The following is an 18,982-nucleotide window of genomic DNA, read 5'->3' on the forward strand; positions in this document are numbered from 1 at the left end:
AAGGAAATAGAGAACGTTAACACATTTGCTTGAAACCTAACCTTGAAACCTTCGTTCTAAAGACAAACTTACCACCACCATGAATGGAGGAACCCTGGAGGTTCTCCTAACGTGATGTTCTTCTCCCATCGGATCTTGACAGACACAAAGAAAGAGAGAGAGAGAGAGGTACTTCAGAGACATCCTGTGTATAAAACATGTCTGACATCTGAGTGACATGCTCTAAAGGATTGAAAAGGGTGCAAGGAAATATCTATAAGATGTGCCATTAGGTAATTATGTTATGAATCTCTTGGATTCAAGAGAGGAGAAGTGGGTCTATGTGTGCCCTCGAGCTTATCGACACATATTTGAACGCGTGCATGCACAAATGAGTGTGTGTGTGGGGGTGAGCAGGCGTGTGTGTCTCTTGAGTCGGAGTGTGTACAGAGCATAAGGTCAGAGACATGTACCAGCCTGAGGAATCCACTCAAATCTCTGAACACCCCCACACACAAATCAGGCGGCTCCACGCCACCTTTAATTTCGCTTTCAGATCATTTCAATGTTTAGGCTTTCCCAAACGCATGGCCTATTTCTATCCTAGCTTAAATATGTAGTTGGATGTTATTTACTTCAGAAATGATCTCCATCCTGAAGATAATTCATGTTGACACACAAAGACCACAGTTCTGGATCTAAAGAATACAAATCCATGCAACTATCAGTGGCAGACGACTCCGATAAGACCCGTCACTTATTTTGTCTGAGGGTGTCTCTCAGACTTTTCCTTCCTAGAAATGTTAGAAATGTTTTATCAGTGCCAAATAATAAGACTATTGTACCACCTGCTCCACCAGCAGCATGACTAAGCACTAAAGTAACAGGAAAAACTGAATCACCACAGTTTCAATCAGACTGTCCTGACCTCAGTTCTCGATCAGATGATAGAATGGCATGCTTTGAAGTCTTTCTCAGGGAGGGTCAGGAACTGCCTCCATTTGTTTATTCCACATTCTTTCAGATCCAGCAAGCAGTTTCGGTAAGTTCATCTGTCGGCTCGAGATACCGGCAGGAAATTTTCCTTAATACTTGGAAAAAAGTAGTTCTTTTTTTATTTTACAGCTGAGTAAATAGCACAAAATATATAATTGTAAGAGCTTCAGCTCAGTCCAAATAAGATTACAGGCAGTTCATGTTAGGACATTCTCTTTCACACTGCGGTCATTTGGAGAACGTTTAAGAGAAAGAACGGTGTGTGCCCACATATCCTGTTTTTTTGTGGTCTGAAATCCTTGGAGGTTCTTTCATTTACCTTCAACATGCTACAGTGAGATTCCCTCAGCGTGATTACTGGCAGATGTGGATAAGCATTGCACAGTTACGGTTTTCTGTTTACCTAAATTAAACTGTCTTACCCTCTTAAGGCTTAAGCTTACAGTATAATATACCTGAGCTGCCGGTTAAATTTAAAAGCATTAGCTGATTTTTTTTTCATACTGCTCCTCTATTTGGTTGCAATATCACATGTTAAGTGTGGGCATGAGGGCCTAATTCGCAAATATCATCTAGGTATCTTCGAGGATACACACTACAAAAGATAACAAAAGAGAAGAATACACCAGGTAATTTGAGCCACACATTTTCCTTTTGCAATGCACTTCACAGATTTTGGAGTGATTCCTAAGTTAAATTATATGAGGTTTAGGGATTCCAATTCAATAAACTATATAATGACAATGTACAACACTAAAGATCAACTGGTTTGATACATTTGGTCACATCTTTGTTTCTGTTTGTAGTCATAAAAATACAATTTTTATGGTAATGATCTTAACCTTTTGGTTGACATTTATCCAGATCGCAACTTTTAATGTCAACATACCAACTAGCACAGAAAACATTTATGCAGTGAGCCTCATTTTGATCATTTTTCTATTATTCTCTGTATATTCACAGTATTTTTAAGTGTGTACTTTGAAAAGCATTTTTTAGCATCTATTTCAGTCATCAAAAATTGGAGAGATTTGTAAAATGCAACAGAAAATATTTGTTTAAAAAATATCAGCATTAGCATGGACAGTGCCGTAAGCAGTAAATCCCACTACTCCAAAAAGAGCTGCATTTTAGCTAAATGCTTACCCAGTTCGTTTGCACTAGTTGGCATGTGAACTGTACATCAGCAGCCGTGTTTATACTTTATGCATCAATAGCTAATGTGTTCCCACGCTTGAATGTAACACCACCTATACTTTGCATCTTCTGCTTTTGCAAAACTGTGGACAATTGATATGGCAGAGAGGAAAAAGTGTCAGTGTGAGCACACACACACACCCCCACGCACACAGACCCCCACGCGCACTCACACACATGAACTCAAGAGTGATGAGAGTCAGTGCCAGCTGATGAGGTAACCCTTTCCACCCTCTTCTCTCAGTTGCTCTTGTCCCTCTGGCTGATGTACAACAAGCCTCTAGCTGCTGTCTTCTGAATTGTAATTTGCAATAATTTACTCCCAGAGCAGAATGATCAAGTGGCCTCAGTTTCACCTCGTCCCCTCTTAACCCAGCAGAATTAAACTGAAAATGAGATTGCATCTCAGAGCAGAAAGAAGAGCCATGAACATTGTGAAAGGCAGAGTGAAGGGGGGTAAAGCTGCACCCTAAACATCAGTTTTAGGCATCAAAAACTCCTCTCATGCTCCAGTACAAGACAAACTAAATGCGGCGTTAAAAAGCCTCTTTGCTGCACCAACCTGCTGGCACAAGCCCAAAGCTGAGCCGATTCACTTCATTGTAACGTTAACTGGACATATCAAAAGAGACAATCCTAGAAACATAAAGTCTGTGGCCCGCTGCCTGACAGACACAAACACGAAAAGCATTTTTGTGACTTACCTCTGAGAGAAAGGTCTGTGCTGACTTCTGTGCTCCTACATGCAGCAGGTACTCATACACGTAAAGAGCCAATCTGTGAAAAGAGAAACGAGAGAGGATGAGCCTCAGGTTGTTTATGATGAGTGTAAAAGCTTTTACATGGAGGCAAAATAATTTGTTCTTTTGCATTTGGAAAATATATGGTCACTTATAAAACTATTTATGCCACTTGAACGGGCACATTTTGTCACATTACAACCATAAACTTCAATTTACATTATAGAGGTTTTATGGTAGAGACTACCAGAAAGTAGTCCATAACTGCAAAGTGGAAAGAAACATGTTCAATTACAGCCCTTCGCTCACTAAATACAATCCAAATGAAACTAAATGCCTGTAATAGTCCCCAAATTAGAATATAGAGTCAGTCTATGTGTAATTTCATCTCAGTATAAATGGAGGCGTTATGTGAAGGGCTAAGCGGTTTGTCAGAAAACAAACAGCTTCATGAAGACCAAGGAACACAGTAGGCAGGTCAAGAAGAACGATTTGGAGAAAGCAGGCTATAAAACACTCTTCCAAGCTTTTAACATCTTAAGGGACCACTGTTAAATATCTCTTCCAAAAACAGTAACAATACAGCTGAACTGCAAATCTACCAACACATGACGGTCAATCCAGACTGGAGGATAAGGACAACAATAATCAGAGAGGCTGGAAAGAGGCCTATGGTAACTCTGAAGGAGTTCCAGAGATCGACAGGTCATGTATGAGAAATTGTTGATTGGAGAACTCTTAGTTGTAAAGGCAAAGAAGGCGGCTATGCTGAAAGAAAGGTGTAAGAAGTCTCTGCTTACTGTCAGCTATATACAGTACAGACCAAAAGTTTGGACACACCTTCTAATTCAATGGGTTTTCTTTATTTTCATGACTATTTATAAGGCAAGAAATCCCACTTATTAACCTGACAGGACTCACCTATGAAGTGAAAACCATTTCAGGTGACGACCTCTTGAAGCTCATCAAGAAAATGCAGAGTTTGTGCAAAGCAGTAATCACAGCAAAAGGTTGCTACTTTGAAGAAACTAGAATATAAGGGGTATTTTCAGTTGTTTTACACTTTTTTGTTTAGTGCATTTTTACACATGTGTTATTCATAGTTTTGATGCCTTCAGTGTGAATCTACAATGTCAATAGTCATGAAAATAAAGGAAACTCATTGAATTAAAAGGTGTGTCCAAACTTTTGGTCTGTACTGTAGGTGACATGTGTAACACTGTGTTCTGGTGTGATGAGACCAAAACTGAACTTTTCCTTTAAACCACACTGTGAGGTAGAAGGTCAGAGCTGAAGGGAAGATGAATGTAGCCAAACACAGGGTGCAAATGTTCTTAGTTATAGATGTAATTGCAGCAAAAGGTAGTTTCACAAAGTGTTAACTTACAGAGCTGAATAAATATACAAGACAAACAATTCATTATTTCATTAAAAAAAATAGAACAGTGAAGAATTTTCCTCCAGCTAAACAATTATGCACTACTTTATTTCGCTCTATCACATAAATTCCTAAAAATGTGTTGTAGAGTTAAATGTGAGCAAACATTTGGATAAAAACAAGCCCAGAATGCAGCATATGGTCCCAAAGACTCTAATGGTTAATCTAAAACCAACAAATTTAAAGAAAAAAAATCAAATAAATGGGGCAGTGATGATGCTGTGAAGACCTCATCTACGTTGTCTACATGGACTTCCTCCCACAGGTTGGAACAGAGTGAGTATTAATTATACCCTTGATTTGTAAATCAATGATCCTCCCAGTGAATCTGTGCTGGTCCTTTCTTAAAAGCAATTTAAATGCCTGTGGGACAGGTTGATCCAATAGTCTATAAACAGTACATAAAAACTGAGTAGGATCCACAGCACCTACTCAGTTCTGTTAAAATCTATGTGACACTTGGAATTAATAAAATATTAAAGGGAACAAAAATAATGCTTACTCTAAATCAAGAAATAAGATAAATGACATCACGCCTTTTATTTTGTCTCACGGAAGAATATGTTAAATAGCTCTAAATATCAGATTTCAGATGTGTGGTACAGTGTTTCAGACTCCTTCAACATGCACAAAAGATATGTGGGAGTCTGGCTTGGTTTGTGATCAAACTGCCTGCTACAGCATCAGAAGAGAAAGAAGGTGAGGTTAGAGCGTTATTTACACCAGTCACATTCTCAGGGCATATCTATAATAAGCAGGGACATAAAGTTATAGCTGGTACATTAATAAAGTGTGTATGGCGCAAGTGGAGAGACTTGGAAGTGTGTGTTCTTCAAAGTGCTTTTATTTCACAGCTACAACCCTCTATACATTCAATTAGTTTACTTGAAAACTTGCAATATATCAACTGGTGTTTAAAGTTCAGATTTAGACTCACTAATTTTGTTATTGTCTACATAAAGTAAGAAAATTTGATGTTATGTAAAAGGAAATGTTAAACAGCTAAAACACGTTTTAGACTTAACAAAGCAGCACAAGCTATGACCTGGGACTTTTTATGTTTGTCCTTGTGTGTTGGTGTTAATACTGAAAGTCATGAGAGATGTTCACACTGGGACGACATCTGTTCAGGAGCCCCCACTGAAAGGTGCTACCAGCTTGGCAACCCTGATCCAGACTCTTGCCTTGAGGTAAAAATAAACTCAGATGACAGACTGAACATTATCCTGCTTCTCTCACAGGTACAGTCCACCTTCGTCCATCTCTCTCCATCCCATTTTTCTTCATCTTTTCTCCTCTTCTCTCCTTCAGTTTGTTTTTGGCCGTTTTCCACAAGTTACTTTACTCGTATGCCTTCTTTTTTTTTAAAGGAAGACAGAACAGAAGCTATCTTTGCTTTTGTCTTTCCCTCTGTCTTTCATTCTCTTATTTCCTTTCCCTTGTGGCCTGAAAGTGATGTTTAACCAAAGAAACAGCGACAGGACATTTTACAGGGACAAGGTTAACGGAAAAATGAGAGGATTGACAAAACTCTTGACACCTTGTCAACCGAGCATGAATAAAAGATGTGCTCTTTTTTTTTTTCCAAGGCACTGTACAGCTCAATGTTCAAGGAACAAACGTTTTCTGTCTCTCTGCCCTGCACATCGTTTTCCTGTCAACCCATCAAAATCTGTTCCCCCTCCTGTGAACCGCAGTGCCGACAACAGCAGCGTCAGTGTAGAGCAATTTAACATCACTGATAGAGGTCACATATCTGCAGTGGATACTTTGTCATCAATGATGAGGATGCTGACAGGCTGCATAAATGAATTCAGTGCCTCAATAGGAAATATTAGGAAACAAAAGCACGTCCCTAGGAGGGATGCAGTGAAATGTATTTAAACATAAAAACACATCTCTGCCGCCTTGGAGGCAGACTAAGAGGTTTAACCTGTAATTGATTTCACAGAGTCTCTAGGATGTGACCTTTGCAATTATGATGGGCGAGAGGAGATGGATGTGAAGGAAGTCAAAACAGGTGAGGCCAGAGGTATGGATCATTCTGACACTGTAAAATAAATCAGAACACTAGTGAAGCAGAAATAAAAGATTAATGCAAGCTTAAAGACAAAGGTCAAAAAGAGAAATAGAAAAGATGGGCTGAAGTTTTGATGGATCTCAGATTCACATGACCCACATGCTTGTGGTTATTTTGGCACTCTTTGTGAGTTTATTTACATAGCTTAATAATCATGATAGAAGTGGGAGAAAGAAGAATAAATAATGTGTGATTTTCCAGGGTTCAGTTTCAGCTTAAAGACTAAAGAGTTTAACTTTAGAGCTCAGCCATGTTAAAACACCCAGCATCTCACTGGCTGGCGTCAGGCGCTTCACACTGAGTCCAAAACATATTCATCATCTCTGAGACACAGAACCCATCTCCTTCCTGAACGACATCTGGACATTACATGGTGTTTATACTCACTGTTTCAACAGACGAAAGGAAATTTGGAAATTCTTCCTGATATTGTGGCTGATTTCTTTCTATTTTCTCACGATTTCAAAATAAGGAAGAAGTCTGTCTGATGTATGGCCTTAAACTGCAGCCAGGTGGATCTACTTAGCTAAAAATATTCTAAATTGAACATTATGTGAGATTTCCTAAATTATTTGAAGGCATACTTTAATTCTCCAAACTATTTTTTCTAGAATTATTTTAGGATTCTATAAACAAAATTGCCTAATGTGTTATAATATTGTCAGAATCAGAGATTTCAATAGTGGGGTCAAACAATTTCTTCCTTTAGTCTCTCTTTTTTAATTTATCACAAGCCAACAATAGGAGGAGCTGATACAGGACTGATGAACAGAAAGTAACAAAACAGTATATTTTGCTAGCATCCTGTAAGTTCTAAACTTTACTTAAAGCTTTTAATATTACAGTAATATGCTTTGAAAACAATACAACACCCTTTGGTCCTTGTTGATCTGCCCCTTGTTAAGGTCAACCCTCCATGCTAACAGGAAAAAATAAGTACATTTTTTCCTGTTGGCTGGACTGACAAAGCAGTGAGCAGAGATAAGGTTTAAGCACAAGAGAAGGGAGAGACGTTGAATGTTAATAAGCTGCAAAATGGGGACACATTAAAAGGAAAACAATTATTCTAGTACATTAAGCAAATGATCAACTTCAATTTTCTTAGCAAGCAACAGGGTTAAACTGAAGAATGCTTGTCTGTAATCTGTACAAGCTCTATAGGACTTTATATGCTACCCAGATCTTGTGGAAGCACGTCAACGTTTTCATTATTACCCGTTCATCCATGCAGTTTGTAACTGACTTATTTTCTCTCAAATTCCAGTAGTCAGGTTTTTAAAGAACATCCTTTACCAGGCCCTTAGCTGTAAATCTGACCAGACAGCTGCAGCGAGCTAAAACAGTCGGAGTTGATCTTAGTTTAAAGCATGCAGCTTGCAAAAACACCAACTGGCTTCTGTGCTGGGTTGTTTTGAAGCCAGTGGGCCGCTTTTGCTTTTACTGAAAGGTTGTGCAAAGAGATTTTGAAGCTCAACCACAGCGTCAGCTTAAAGCAAATACATGAACTTCTTTTCCCAGGATCAGCATTTAAGGAGACCAGTAGATCACTGCTAATCAATTTACCGCTGAGGCGATCAAAGTCTGGCAGCACTTCAAATCACAACGGGCATTTGCTTCAGTGATTGGATTCGCCTATTATAGATCAGCCCCGGATTATTTCACCCTTGTTAGAGATGAAATGGAAAAGCGCTTATCTGAATCGACATGTTAAGTGACATATTTACAGGACCTGCCACTATGCTGACATAAGAAAATGTAATTAAATGCTTAGTGTAAGCAAGAAGAAAAACAACAAAAGTCGGGATACATTTTTGGAACAAATGCAGCATAAAAACAAAAATCTTTCTAAGCAGGCAAAAATCCTATCAAACATTAATGTTGAATCACACATCTGTAACCACGCTGAAAAAGTCATAGTAAGTCATTTGAAGTTTAGTCTTTTTGCCAGTAGTAAGAGGAAATAAGTCCTTGTCCCAATCCGTTCACCATCCCTCCCTGCATCCTTCATCAGTTCTGTTCAAGACACCAAAACACTAAAACTCCTCCACTTGAGCAGAAAACTGACCCCCAACTCGTAGGAAGCCGTCCACCATTTCCTGGTGGAGAGCCATGGCCTCAGGCTTATAGAAGCTAAACGTCATGCTGGTCTCTTAACGCTACCGTCATGCAATTAATCAAATTCATTGTTCAATTTAGCTTTTTGCTCCAACCAATCACAAAAACAACCTAATCTTCAAAAAACTATTATTTTTAATATTATTTCAGCATGTTCCTTGTAGTAAGTATCTTATTTTGCAATGTCTCCCATCTGATGTAGCTGAACTCACATGCTTAGTGCAGTCGTTTTTTGAATAGTCAGCAAACGTATACATGGCAGAAAGAGGACAGGGGAGCAACAACAGCTTCACAGTGAACAGCTAAGAACTGAGGCATAGTCGGTGTAAAATACAGCTTTTCATAGCTTTTTCATAGCAAAAAGTGAGGGCCAAAGAACAATAACCAAAATGGCAGAGGAATGAAAGGCCATCTGTAGTAGCAGCATTTAGCTACCAAAAGAAGAAAGTGTGTTTATTTCTGTGTATTATTCAAACACTCGGTTTGTAGCCACAGATGCTTGATAATGTGCAAGATTTGCTACTCTGTTTTGTCTGCATAACTTGACAAGACAACAAATCTGTTTAGCGACTTAAAATTCATAGATGCAGGGATCTATGAGTAACTAATACGGAAAGTGCTAAAGTGTACTTTGCCTAAGAATGGCAGAGTATATTTGTCATTCTTAGGTAAATATAGCTTACTGAACTAATTTGTGAACAGATTTATTTGGTAAAAACACATCTTTTAAAATGAATCTTTGAAGAAGCACAAAAACAATTATTTTCATTGCTTATTTTTATACTACTTAACATGGTTAGGGACTTTGCTATTTACCAAGTGTCATATTTGTGTTATTTTTCCATATCCAATGAATAATTTTCTAAATAATTATTAGTTTAATTCTAGCCTAAGTAAGCTTGATGGTAATTTTTTTCTTTAGTGGATAGGGCACCAAAATTGGCTCCAGCCCAGGGACCCATCATCCTTAAAAACCCAACCCTGCATGGGACCACAGAACAGAACGAACATGACAACGACTGGAGCCACAGACCACCAGTATGGTGTCTCTACAAAGAGGTCAAACACATGTTAACACTCCTGTTACCTTAAAGTCCCCAAAAATACATCCAGTTTTTTAAATTTGGGTAAGATATACCAAGTGAGTTATAATCATAGACTACTGAATATAAAAAAGTAGAAGCACGAAATAGCCAGAGATTGAACTACACAACTCTCTTTACGTCCAATATGGAGTCAAATTAGCAAGATATTTGACAGAATGAAGAGTGGTAGAGACTAAGATAAAAGGATGTGAGACAGAGGACCTGGGATTAGAGAGAGAAGGAAAAATAAGATGGGTTGAAGGTTCTGAGTGATATTGGGTGAATCCTTAAAGGAGTACTCTTTGACTCTATAAACTTTCATATTCTAATGTCGAATTTTCTCACTGAGCCGATTCTCGGTTAGCCCAGCATCCCTGCTGTGACTTCCTTCGGTAAATTAACACAAAGCGCTGTGCTGCGAATACTCAGACTGAACCAGACAGCTTTTCTACTGTTTTCAAATAGGAAGAAAAAAAATTGCTTGTCACATGCACAAATGAAGTACTGAAAATGATCAATATAGCAAGGTTAATCTATCTATATGGGACAAACTTGCTCATATTTTTCTAAACAAATGCCATGGATTTCTGGAAGAGGTGATTATAATTGCAAAATAACCTAAATTCGGTGAGGAAGTTAAATAATGCGATTATCTCTTGCATATTCATCTGACATTACTGTTTTTTATTTTATTTTATCCTTTCACGACAAGAGTAATAAAGAATAATGTCTATAGAATTACATTGTAGAGCATCTGCATCAATGTTTTTGAAGCACTTTGTTTTCAGTGAACAACCAAACCAACACAACAAATCATAGAGAAAGTTCAAACAGAATTGCTAAAATCCCCTACAGCAATGATTCTCAAACTGGTACAAGAATTTCAGGATCAAAGTAATACAAAATAACAATAACTGTAACAAACAAAAATATATAAATACATTAATACTTGCTTAATCTGAAACTATTCAAGGGTATGACATACACATTTACCCCTTGGATCAAGAAAATACATCAAATTCATCCTAACGCTGCCATTGCAATATTGTTGACGATGCTGATTGCAATTAAAACACATCTAATCTTTTCATCATGGATGTACGTATCTTCACAACTCTCCCAGAGGTTTAGGATCTAGATTAGCAAAATTTATACAAGTCCAGGGCATTAATTATGGTGAATGTCACCTAATAAATTATTGGTGAGCAGAGTTTTAATGCAAAGCACCTGAAACATTATGGCCTATAAAATATTGCATCTAAGCAATCTTTTACAGTTGCAGAAGCAATGCAATAGATTGTGTAGTTCAACTGAGGGGGAAGTTACTAAAATAAGTTTAAGAACCTAATAAAAATAACACTTCCAGATTGATATTAATCACAATACATTTGCAAGTCCATCTTTCTAACTTTAAATTAGATAAGGCTTTGGGTCTGCAGTTCTCCAGTTGGGAAATGCCAGGATTTTTCCAACTTCTTTCATTGCTATGTTACATAAGTTTGCAGCATATTTGACTGATGCAATACAGACAGTGACAGCTGTAACTGCAAGTACAAAGGCAGCAAACTTTTACCAAACTGGGGCAAAGATAAACAAGTTAAATATATGCATCAGCTGTATCAATCCAAAACTGCCAATAAAATGCAGCCTCACTGCTGCGCATCTTAAACAACTGATTCCGATACATTTTTGCCAATCACTGAAAAATATCAGGTTCTTTTTTAAAGAACTTAACTTTCAGACGCAGACTGAGACTCTTGGACTCAATCTCCAGAAGCGTTAGCAACTAGGGCCCCTGACAGCTTTGGTGAGAACAGAGCGGGGACCCCGGCGCTAAAATAAAGAGAGTACAGCAAGTGAGTTGCTGATCCTGCACAGGACAGCCCTGCGCGCGTGTGTGTGTAAGAGAGAGAGACAGAGAGCCAAACACTCTCCCTGATTAATCAAACCCAGCAGCAGGGCTTTATGTGCCATTAAGAGTCCTGCTAAATGACTTCACTTCATTCATTAATGTGGAGCATCCTCTGTGGGTGAAGAGGCCCCTACTTGCCAAACAGACAGAAAAACAGACATGTAAAAGCTGGAAGAGACACTGGCGGGGCAGCAATGATGGTGGTGGCAAGATAAACAACGACAAATATAGACCCATTACGTTGCTGAATAATTCATTGTATGTACGCAGGGTTCAGGAAAACAACGGAGGAAACGAACAGGAGCAGAAACAACCATGGGGATTATGGAGCCTTTACACCGAAGTGCAGATTCAAGACAAGACGTTTCATGCACACACCTTGCCTGCTCTAACCCCATCAAAGGTGAATCACTTGGTATAAATTATTGGGTTAAAGTAGACGAAACAGCAAAGTTTTTTTTTTTTTTTAAAAGTCAAAACTTTAGCTTTACTGAATGTAGAGAAGGGTTAAGCATTTGTATGTGTAGGTGATGCGCTTTAATAGCTTCCTTCGAACAACTCCATTATCTTTTGCAAAAAATAATGTCAGCCCTTCTTAAACTAATAAAGCCGACTGGGAGGATCTGAAATGATGAGATCTATATGCACAATTAGAAAAAAACTACAGGACATTAATTTGAACAGCTCAGGAATGGAGACCCAACAATATGTCTGAATTCATTGGAATATTATTGAAAAGTTTTTTAAATATTATTTCAATAATTCTGTTAAAAAGGCACATTACATAAATTCAGTACAAATACGGTAATAAATTCAACGGTTTCTATTCATTTTTATGATTATTATTTATTGGAGATGAGATGTTAAGAAAGGCTGGGTGACTTTAACTATGGCTTTGTTGACTCATTGTGTCTCTTGCTCTTGACAAAACTCCACAGAGTCTCTTTGGGTGTTTAAGTAAAGTAAAATCACTGGTCAAGTACACACAGTAATACCTTGGTCATGCAACAGATTATATTTTAATAAAACATATTTTGGGATTTCACTTGTAAGCTAAAATATTCAAAATTAATGGAGACAAATGTCTTAAATGAACCGGTTTGTGTGTTTTTGAATCAAAATGGTGTTCTTTTAAGTGATACTCTAATTTGTTGAGACGTCCTTGTGGATCTGACAAAAAGAGAAAGGTTGGGAAAAAAAATCGCCATTCAAAGAAAAGATACAGAGGCTGAAGTGAATGAGAGAGACATGAAGGATAAGGAGACTGAGAGGAGGAGAAAGACTTATGTGAGAAGTAAAGTAAAAGAGTGATGGTGAGTGTAAATGATTGATGATATAAGCTGAGGAAGGAGGGGAAGGGTTGATGCTGCAGCATCTGAACAGAACCAGGAAAGCAAAATAAACAGCTTTCTACTGACTGTAACGCTGAATTTTCAAAATTACAACAAAAGTCAAAGAACAGCACACCTTTCCCCTCTCTTTTATGAAATAGTCTTCATACCTTTGTTTTGTAATGTAAAAAGCTTTTATGAACATGGATCCAACATAAAAAAATAAACAAAGACGAAGTTCTTACATCTATTTTTTGTAGATGTAAAAAGCATGCTTGACATTAATCACCTCCTGGCACTGCTTTGCAGCCATCTTACTGGCTATCCCCACTGATGCTTTTCTAATTGGAATTTTTGCTGATGGTCACAAGTTAAATCTATATTCTCCATTACCTTTGCATAGTGTCCCCTGGGATTCCTCTAATGGCTCATTCTGAAGACAGACCAGAATGAATAACAGAATGTTATTCATATCAAGTAAACTCCCTCTATCTTCAATGCTGACTTTCCTCTGACTTCAGCTGCTGCTGCTTTCGTACTGAAAGTAGAGAGAAGCAGTAAACCTTTCACTGCATCATTGAGAATTAACAAAGAACATGTTGAAATCCAGCATAAAAAAAGCAGCTCGAGGTGAGACACATGCAGTCAAATAAATGTTATTTTTTCATGTTCTGTTTTGTTGTTGCTGTGTAAATGTTTGCCACACCCGTTATTCCTCTTCAACATTACATAAAGTGATTAAAGCTGGCAGATCTTTAGTCACTCTGCTCTATCATATGTTATCACTAACACAGAGCTGTTGCACATACGTACATATACACAACATGATAGGGGGGAACCCAGACTTTACACACCGACAGAAGTTTTTACTACTACTTTAAGACAGAGTATAAAAGGCGCAACGCATGACAGGCATGGGAAGGGAAACACACGGCTTCCATATGTCCCTCCTCTCTGCGTCAGACTGTTGCTCCAACAGTTTGATGTTCTAGTAGAGGAGTGGTCACCAGGGGAACACCCCCAAAGTCACAGGTGTATCCCACCTTCAGTTCAGTCTGAATTATAGAGACTACAGCTGGACTACAGCCACTAACTAACACTTTTGCTCAGAGACTTGTTTAATTTCTGATAAGTAATGTTAGGAGGCTGGTAAGCTCTAACGGTTGATTCATATCTTGTTAGTGTTAGATGTGCTTAATGTTAATTTGTGTTGTAGGACACATCACCAGTTAGCAAATATTTCATGATGTACTTTGTAAGACAAAACAAAAAGGAATTTATTTAATTGTTTATGACTTTATGAATGTGATATGTTTAATCCCAATTCTGAATTAAATTCAATTTAATTCCAATTTATTTACTGCATTAAGTAATAAAGATCTTCAAAAAAATAATTTACTTGATATATAACAATTTCAATATTTTTTTTATTAAATTTGCATCACTACTAGCTTAAAGTGGCAAGAATATAATCTAGAAACTCTTCTAAACAGGGTAGCAAAAAAAAAAATCCAGTTTTTATTATGTTTCTCAATGTCAAATAAAGCATATATAGTAACATGAAGCATGTGACCACACACTATTTCCACATATTAAGGATAAAAGGCTTTTTTAAACTGCCTAAAGATTTATTCTGTAAAGAATTAAAAATCATCCTGATTTAAATGAAAATTTACACTACATTTCAGGAATATGTGTGAATATGTCACTCAACAAAAACCTAACTTGACTTCAGTTAATCCACAAAACAGCAGTCCTAAATAAACTCAGGTCACAATAACAAATCTGCTTCCTTTGTATTTTTACAAGATTTGTTGCCAATTTGGCTAATAACATATTTTTATGCAGTTTCACTGAAGACAAAACTTAAAGGAAATAGTTTGTCTGTTTAATCAATTGGTTTGAATGTCCTAATTTTTACTTTTATTCTTTAACAGTATTACTACTGTAGTACAGCTTTACAATGGAAGAATCTAAACATAGGCTGACTGGCTAAAACTGCGATAAAAACATACTGAAAGTGGTTCCAGTGAAAGAATTCACCAAAGGTGAAAAGTCACACATAAAAGTACAAGTCAAAAGCACGAAGCTCATATCCTGACAGAGAGGGAGAGCATTCCTTGGATCACCTCAGAGCAGACCTTGTGTTTACCTTTCATTAACTGGAAATCCCACAACTATCTCCTCATCCCTTTGCCCTCAGGACAGTCTAGGACAAGGTGAAAATAAATGCTTTGAGAACTACTTTAGAAGCAAATATTATCACAGCAAAGTTTGACTTGTAAGCTCTTTTAAGGGTACCCCTCAATGCATAAAGGACAAAAGACAAAGTGGCACCTTGTATTAAAGCAGAGCTTGACACAAGATGTAGCTGGAAGCCAGAAAATGTGTCTTAAAAAATTTAAACTACTTATTATACTTTGTTAAAATTCAAATGTTTCCTTTTTTCTTTAATTTTATTCCATTTCGCACTAGTTGATTATTTCTTATTGCAAGGTTCCCTTCAGCAAAAGGGTTATTATTTTCAATACATAATGTTGTCTAGATGGAATTCAATTTAAACTGATTAGTTTGTTTGTGTGGCAGTTCAAATACAGGCGACATTAAACAGGTACGCCACGACTTCCATACTGACGACAACAAATTAGAGCAGATGCAATTAAAAACTTGAACAGACAATACATTAAAAACGAAGAATCTCCCCCCTTCTGCCCGATGCGGACCCAATCAGACAAAGTGAAACAGCTTTAGTTCAGTCAGCGTTGCACAGACTCCACTGTCTCACAGAGCAGACAACAATGGCCAGAGCCGAGATAACAGGAAATGCCTACTTATCCAAGGGAGGGAGAGGCAGAGAGATGATGAGAGGGCGTGACGGGTATGCTCGTTGTTTACCAACAGACTGAGCTAAAAAAAAAAAAAAATATATATATATATATATATATATATATATATATATATATTGTCCTGTCTATAAAAATCTGGCATTTATTCAATGTTTTTCTACAACTGTAATTTGTTTGCAGAACATGTAAAGTGGATGAATCAAATAAATGCGGAGGGAAATCCATCATTTTCTTAATTTGAGTTCCATTTCATTGGCTTTGATTTGTTTAGATTGAGTCACCTCTCATAGGGAGTTTGTTTAATTTCACAGTTGAAAGAACGGCAATGATTTCCCCCCCCTCCCCATTTTTTTTCTTGTTCAACTTTCTCTACAAGCTATTACAGTAAATCTCCAACACAATCCAGCCATAAAGTCCAGAAAATTAGACACGTGTTTACAGACAGAACTTAAATGGCAACACCTATTGATCATAAAAGGTTAATTACCATGTTATTTAACATTTATTTATGTTATTTACTTTTAGAGGCACATTGAGCTGATCAAAATGCAACCAAATATCTCCAACTGCGCTTGCTTTCCAACAAACTCGTTACAATATTTCATAGCATGTACTAACAACTCAGATTGGATAATTTTCCTGTAAAATCGGGTGTGTAAAATGTCCTTACCGGACTTCCAGATTTCACCAAGATAACTTCTTACTCCTGCTTACTTTCCTAGGAATCTCCAAAATATGAAGACTATATGACAATGCTTGTTGTTAATGATGAGACAGTGTTGTGCATGTAAATGGTTGATTGTTTTGGTCCCTCTAAGTCATGGATGTAATAGAAAAGATTAGTAAAACATATTCTTCTAATTGGCTCCCTAATGTAACATATGTCTTGCATTACTTTGCATATATCTATGATTGGCGATGACTTCGCCAAGCATATATCTATGCTTGGCGAAGTCAAGCAAAAGCGTTTGAGTAGAGAATCATCTTCAAGTTCACAAAGACAAAAGCATTGAATGAAATAAGAGGTGGAAAGGCCTCATCAGCCTTTGAGAATCAGTGCATAAAGATTTTTTCTGCAGCTTGCTTGCATCATATGCTACGCTGCATTTTTTTTATTATTTCAGACAAAAGTAAAGTGCTCAGTACTTTTTCTCTCTTTGTGGTACAGGAAGTTCTAATTTTTCCTCCATTTATTCTCCCCTTTTGAGATTAAACATGAGACTACAATCAAAATTAGGCAATCCCAGGCAATACTGAAAATAAATTTATTCCCAGGAGGGATCTTTTAAAACATTAGATGTTCAATCAGCTAAAAAAATCTGCCCTTTAATTTGAACTGTAGTACTGGAGGCTGTTTTGCTCTTTAGATGAGTTTGTGTTTGGTTTGTTTTAATAATTATTAATGAGTAGTAGTAAAGATGAAAATCTATTACATCATTTATCATCATCCTGAGAAATTATCTTATTTGTAGAGTTGTATTCAATTGAGTTATTTTTGTTACTTTGCCTCATGCAATTATGTAATCCTCTGGTCACTCAAACACTTTCTGTCGCGTTTAAACATATTTGAACAGTAACAACACGTTTTCAAGGAAATTTCAGCAGCTTTAAAACAATACTTTAAAACTTTTTGATTTTTGTTGCTTTGATGAGATGAAATCACACACTAATTCCAGATCCATACACCATTGTTCAGCCCATCAACTATTATTAAAAGAAAATTTACAAAAACATAGAAAGAAATGGATGAGAGTAAAAAGCACACCACAGTAACTTCTGCTGGGCTTTAATATGTCTCTACTCTTTAAAGAATAGAGGAGATAGATCTAAAAAGCTGATATAGATTAAAGCCATCTGAAGCAATTTGGGAAAGAATGGAAAATGATCATGCATGCATCTCTGCTGAGATTACTTAAAATATATTTTTATTAAGAATCCAACAAAGAGGGAATACTTAAAGAGGCCATAAAGTCAGCAATTTAAATACTCCAAAAGTGAACTACTTTGTATTCATTGGGTAGAAAATGCGTTTGTGGATTTGAGATGTTTTATGTTGTAGGAGGATAGTGCATTCACTGAATTTAGTCCTTTGCTTGAGATAAACATGGGGAGAAGTGCAAGACACTGAGGAACTGAGGTACGGTGAAGGCAAAGGAAAATAATCAGCGTTTTTAGGGGTGAAAATTGGAGAGAAGTATAAAGAGAGAGAGAGAGAGAGAGAGACTGTCTGAAGCAGTTCCTAAGCTTGGGCGTCACGCATGCTTAACCTTGCGCCAGAATCTGTGCGATGCGTCTTGCATGTCAATGACAGAGAAATAGCAGCAGAGAAGCTTCCAATCAACCTCCAGGGTACTTGGCAGGGGGTGTGGGGGGAGTGCACAGCAGGATGTGCAGTTACGCTAAGGTATTTAAAATTACAATGTAAGTTACACTGGTATAACATAGAGTAGTGGTCGCTACCACTGAGAGCGATGCCATACAAATTACGAACTCTGGAAAAACAGCAAGCAGTGCTACGTGTCAAGTACTTTGAACTTTTTTGTATTTTCCCGCAGTACAATCACAAACAATGTATTTTATCAAAATTTTTTGAAATTAACCAATACAATTAGCCATGAGATGTAAGGAAAAGGTTACATACAATCTAAAAATTGTGGTATGCATTTATATTCAGCCCCCGTGAATATCAATATTTTGTACAACCAATTTCTGTTGAAATTACAGGTGTAGGTCTTTTAGAGACTAACATTTTTACCCATTCTTCTTTATAGAATTGTTCTAGTTCAATCAGATGGGATGATAAGATTGTGAACATCGACTTTCAAGCTGTGCCGAAGATTTAGGTGAGAACTTCAACAGGGTCATAGTGTAGTATTTTTCATGTGTTCCTAAGGACTTTGATGGTCTAGCAGTATACCTGTGTATTTACTAACAAATGCAACCTGTAAATAAAATTGCTCACCCTGTATTTCATGGAGGAGCATCAGATTAAGATACATTTAAAAACGATATATCCTTTTCGTTTGCTATTTATAGATAGATAAAAGGGTGTATGACTATTGTTGAACAGAAGCTTAAAAAAACTCCAAGAAATTCTTTCACCTCACCCGACAGAGAACAGTTTAACTGAGCCTGCATGTTCACCAGCAGCTTTCTGTTTTGGGAGAATCTTCTCAGGTTACAGGAAGTCTCAGGGAGGGAGAGCATCTCTTACTGCGCTGTGGTCTTAGGGCAAAGCTGAACATGTTTGGAATCACCATGGG

General features: G+C 37.2%; 1 protein-coding gene across 2 annotated transcripts in view; it reads right to left on the minus strand.

The window, feature by feature from the left end:
- Positions 1-18,982, minus strand: part of ssbp2 (single stranded DNA binding protein 2) — a 57,176-nt gene that overhangs the window by 27,937 nt on the left and 10,257 nt on the right. For both annotated transcript variants that reach the window (XM_023344339.1, XM_005804037.2), the window contains exons 2-3: positions 2,877-2,949; positions 73-134 (exon numbers count right to left, since the gene is read on the minus strand). In XM_023344339.1, the coding sequence (XP_023200107.1) occupies positions 73-134; positions 2,877-2,949 (135 nt within the window). The remainder of the gene's footprint in view (positions 1-72; positions 135-2,876; positions 2,950-18,982) is intronic.

Source organism: Xiphophorus maculatus, chromosome 12 (genome assembly GCF_002775205.1).
Source record: "Xiphophorus maculatus strain JP 163 A chromosome 12, X_maculatus-5.0-male, whole genome shotgun sequence".
Taxonomy (NCBI): Eukaryota; Metazoa; Chordata; class Actinopteri; order Cyprinodontiformes; family Poeciliidae; genus Xiphophorus; species Xiphophorus maculatus.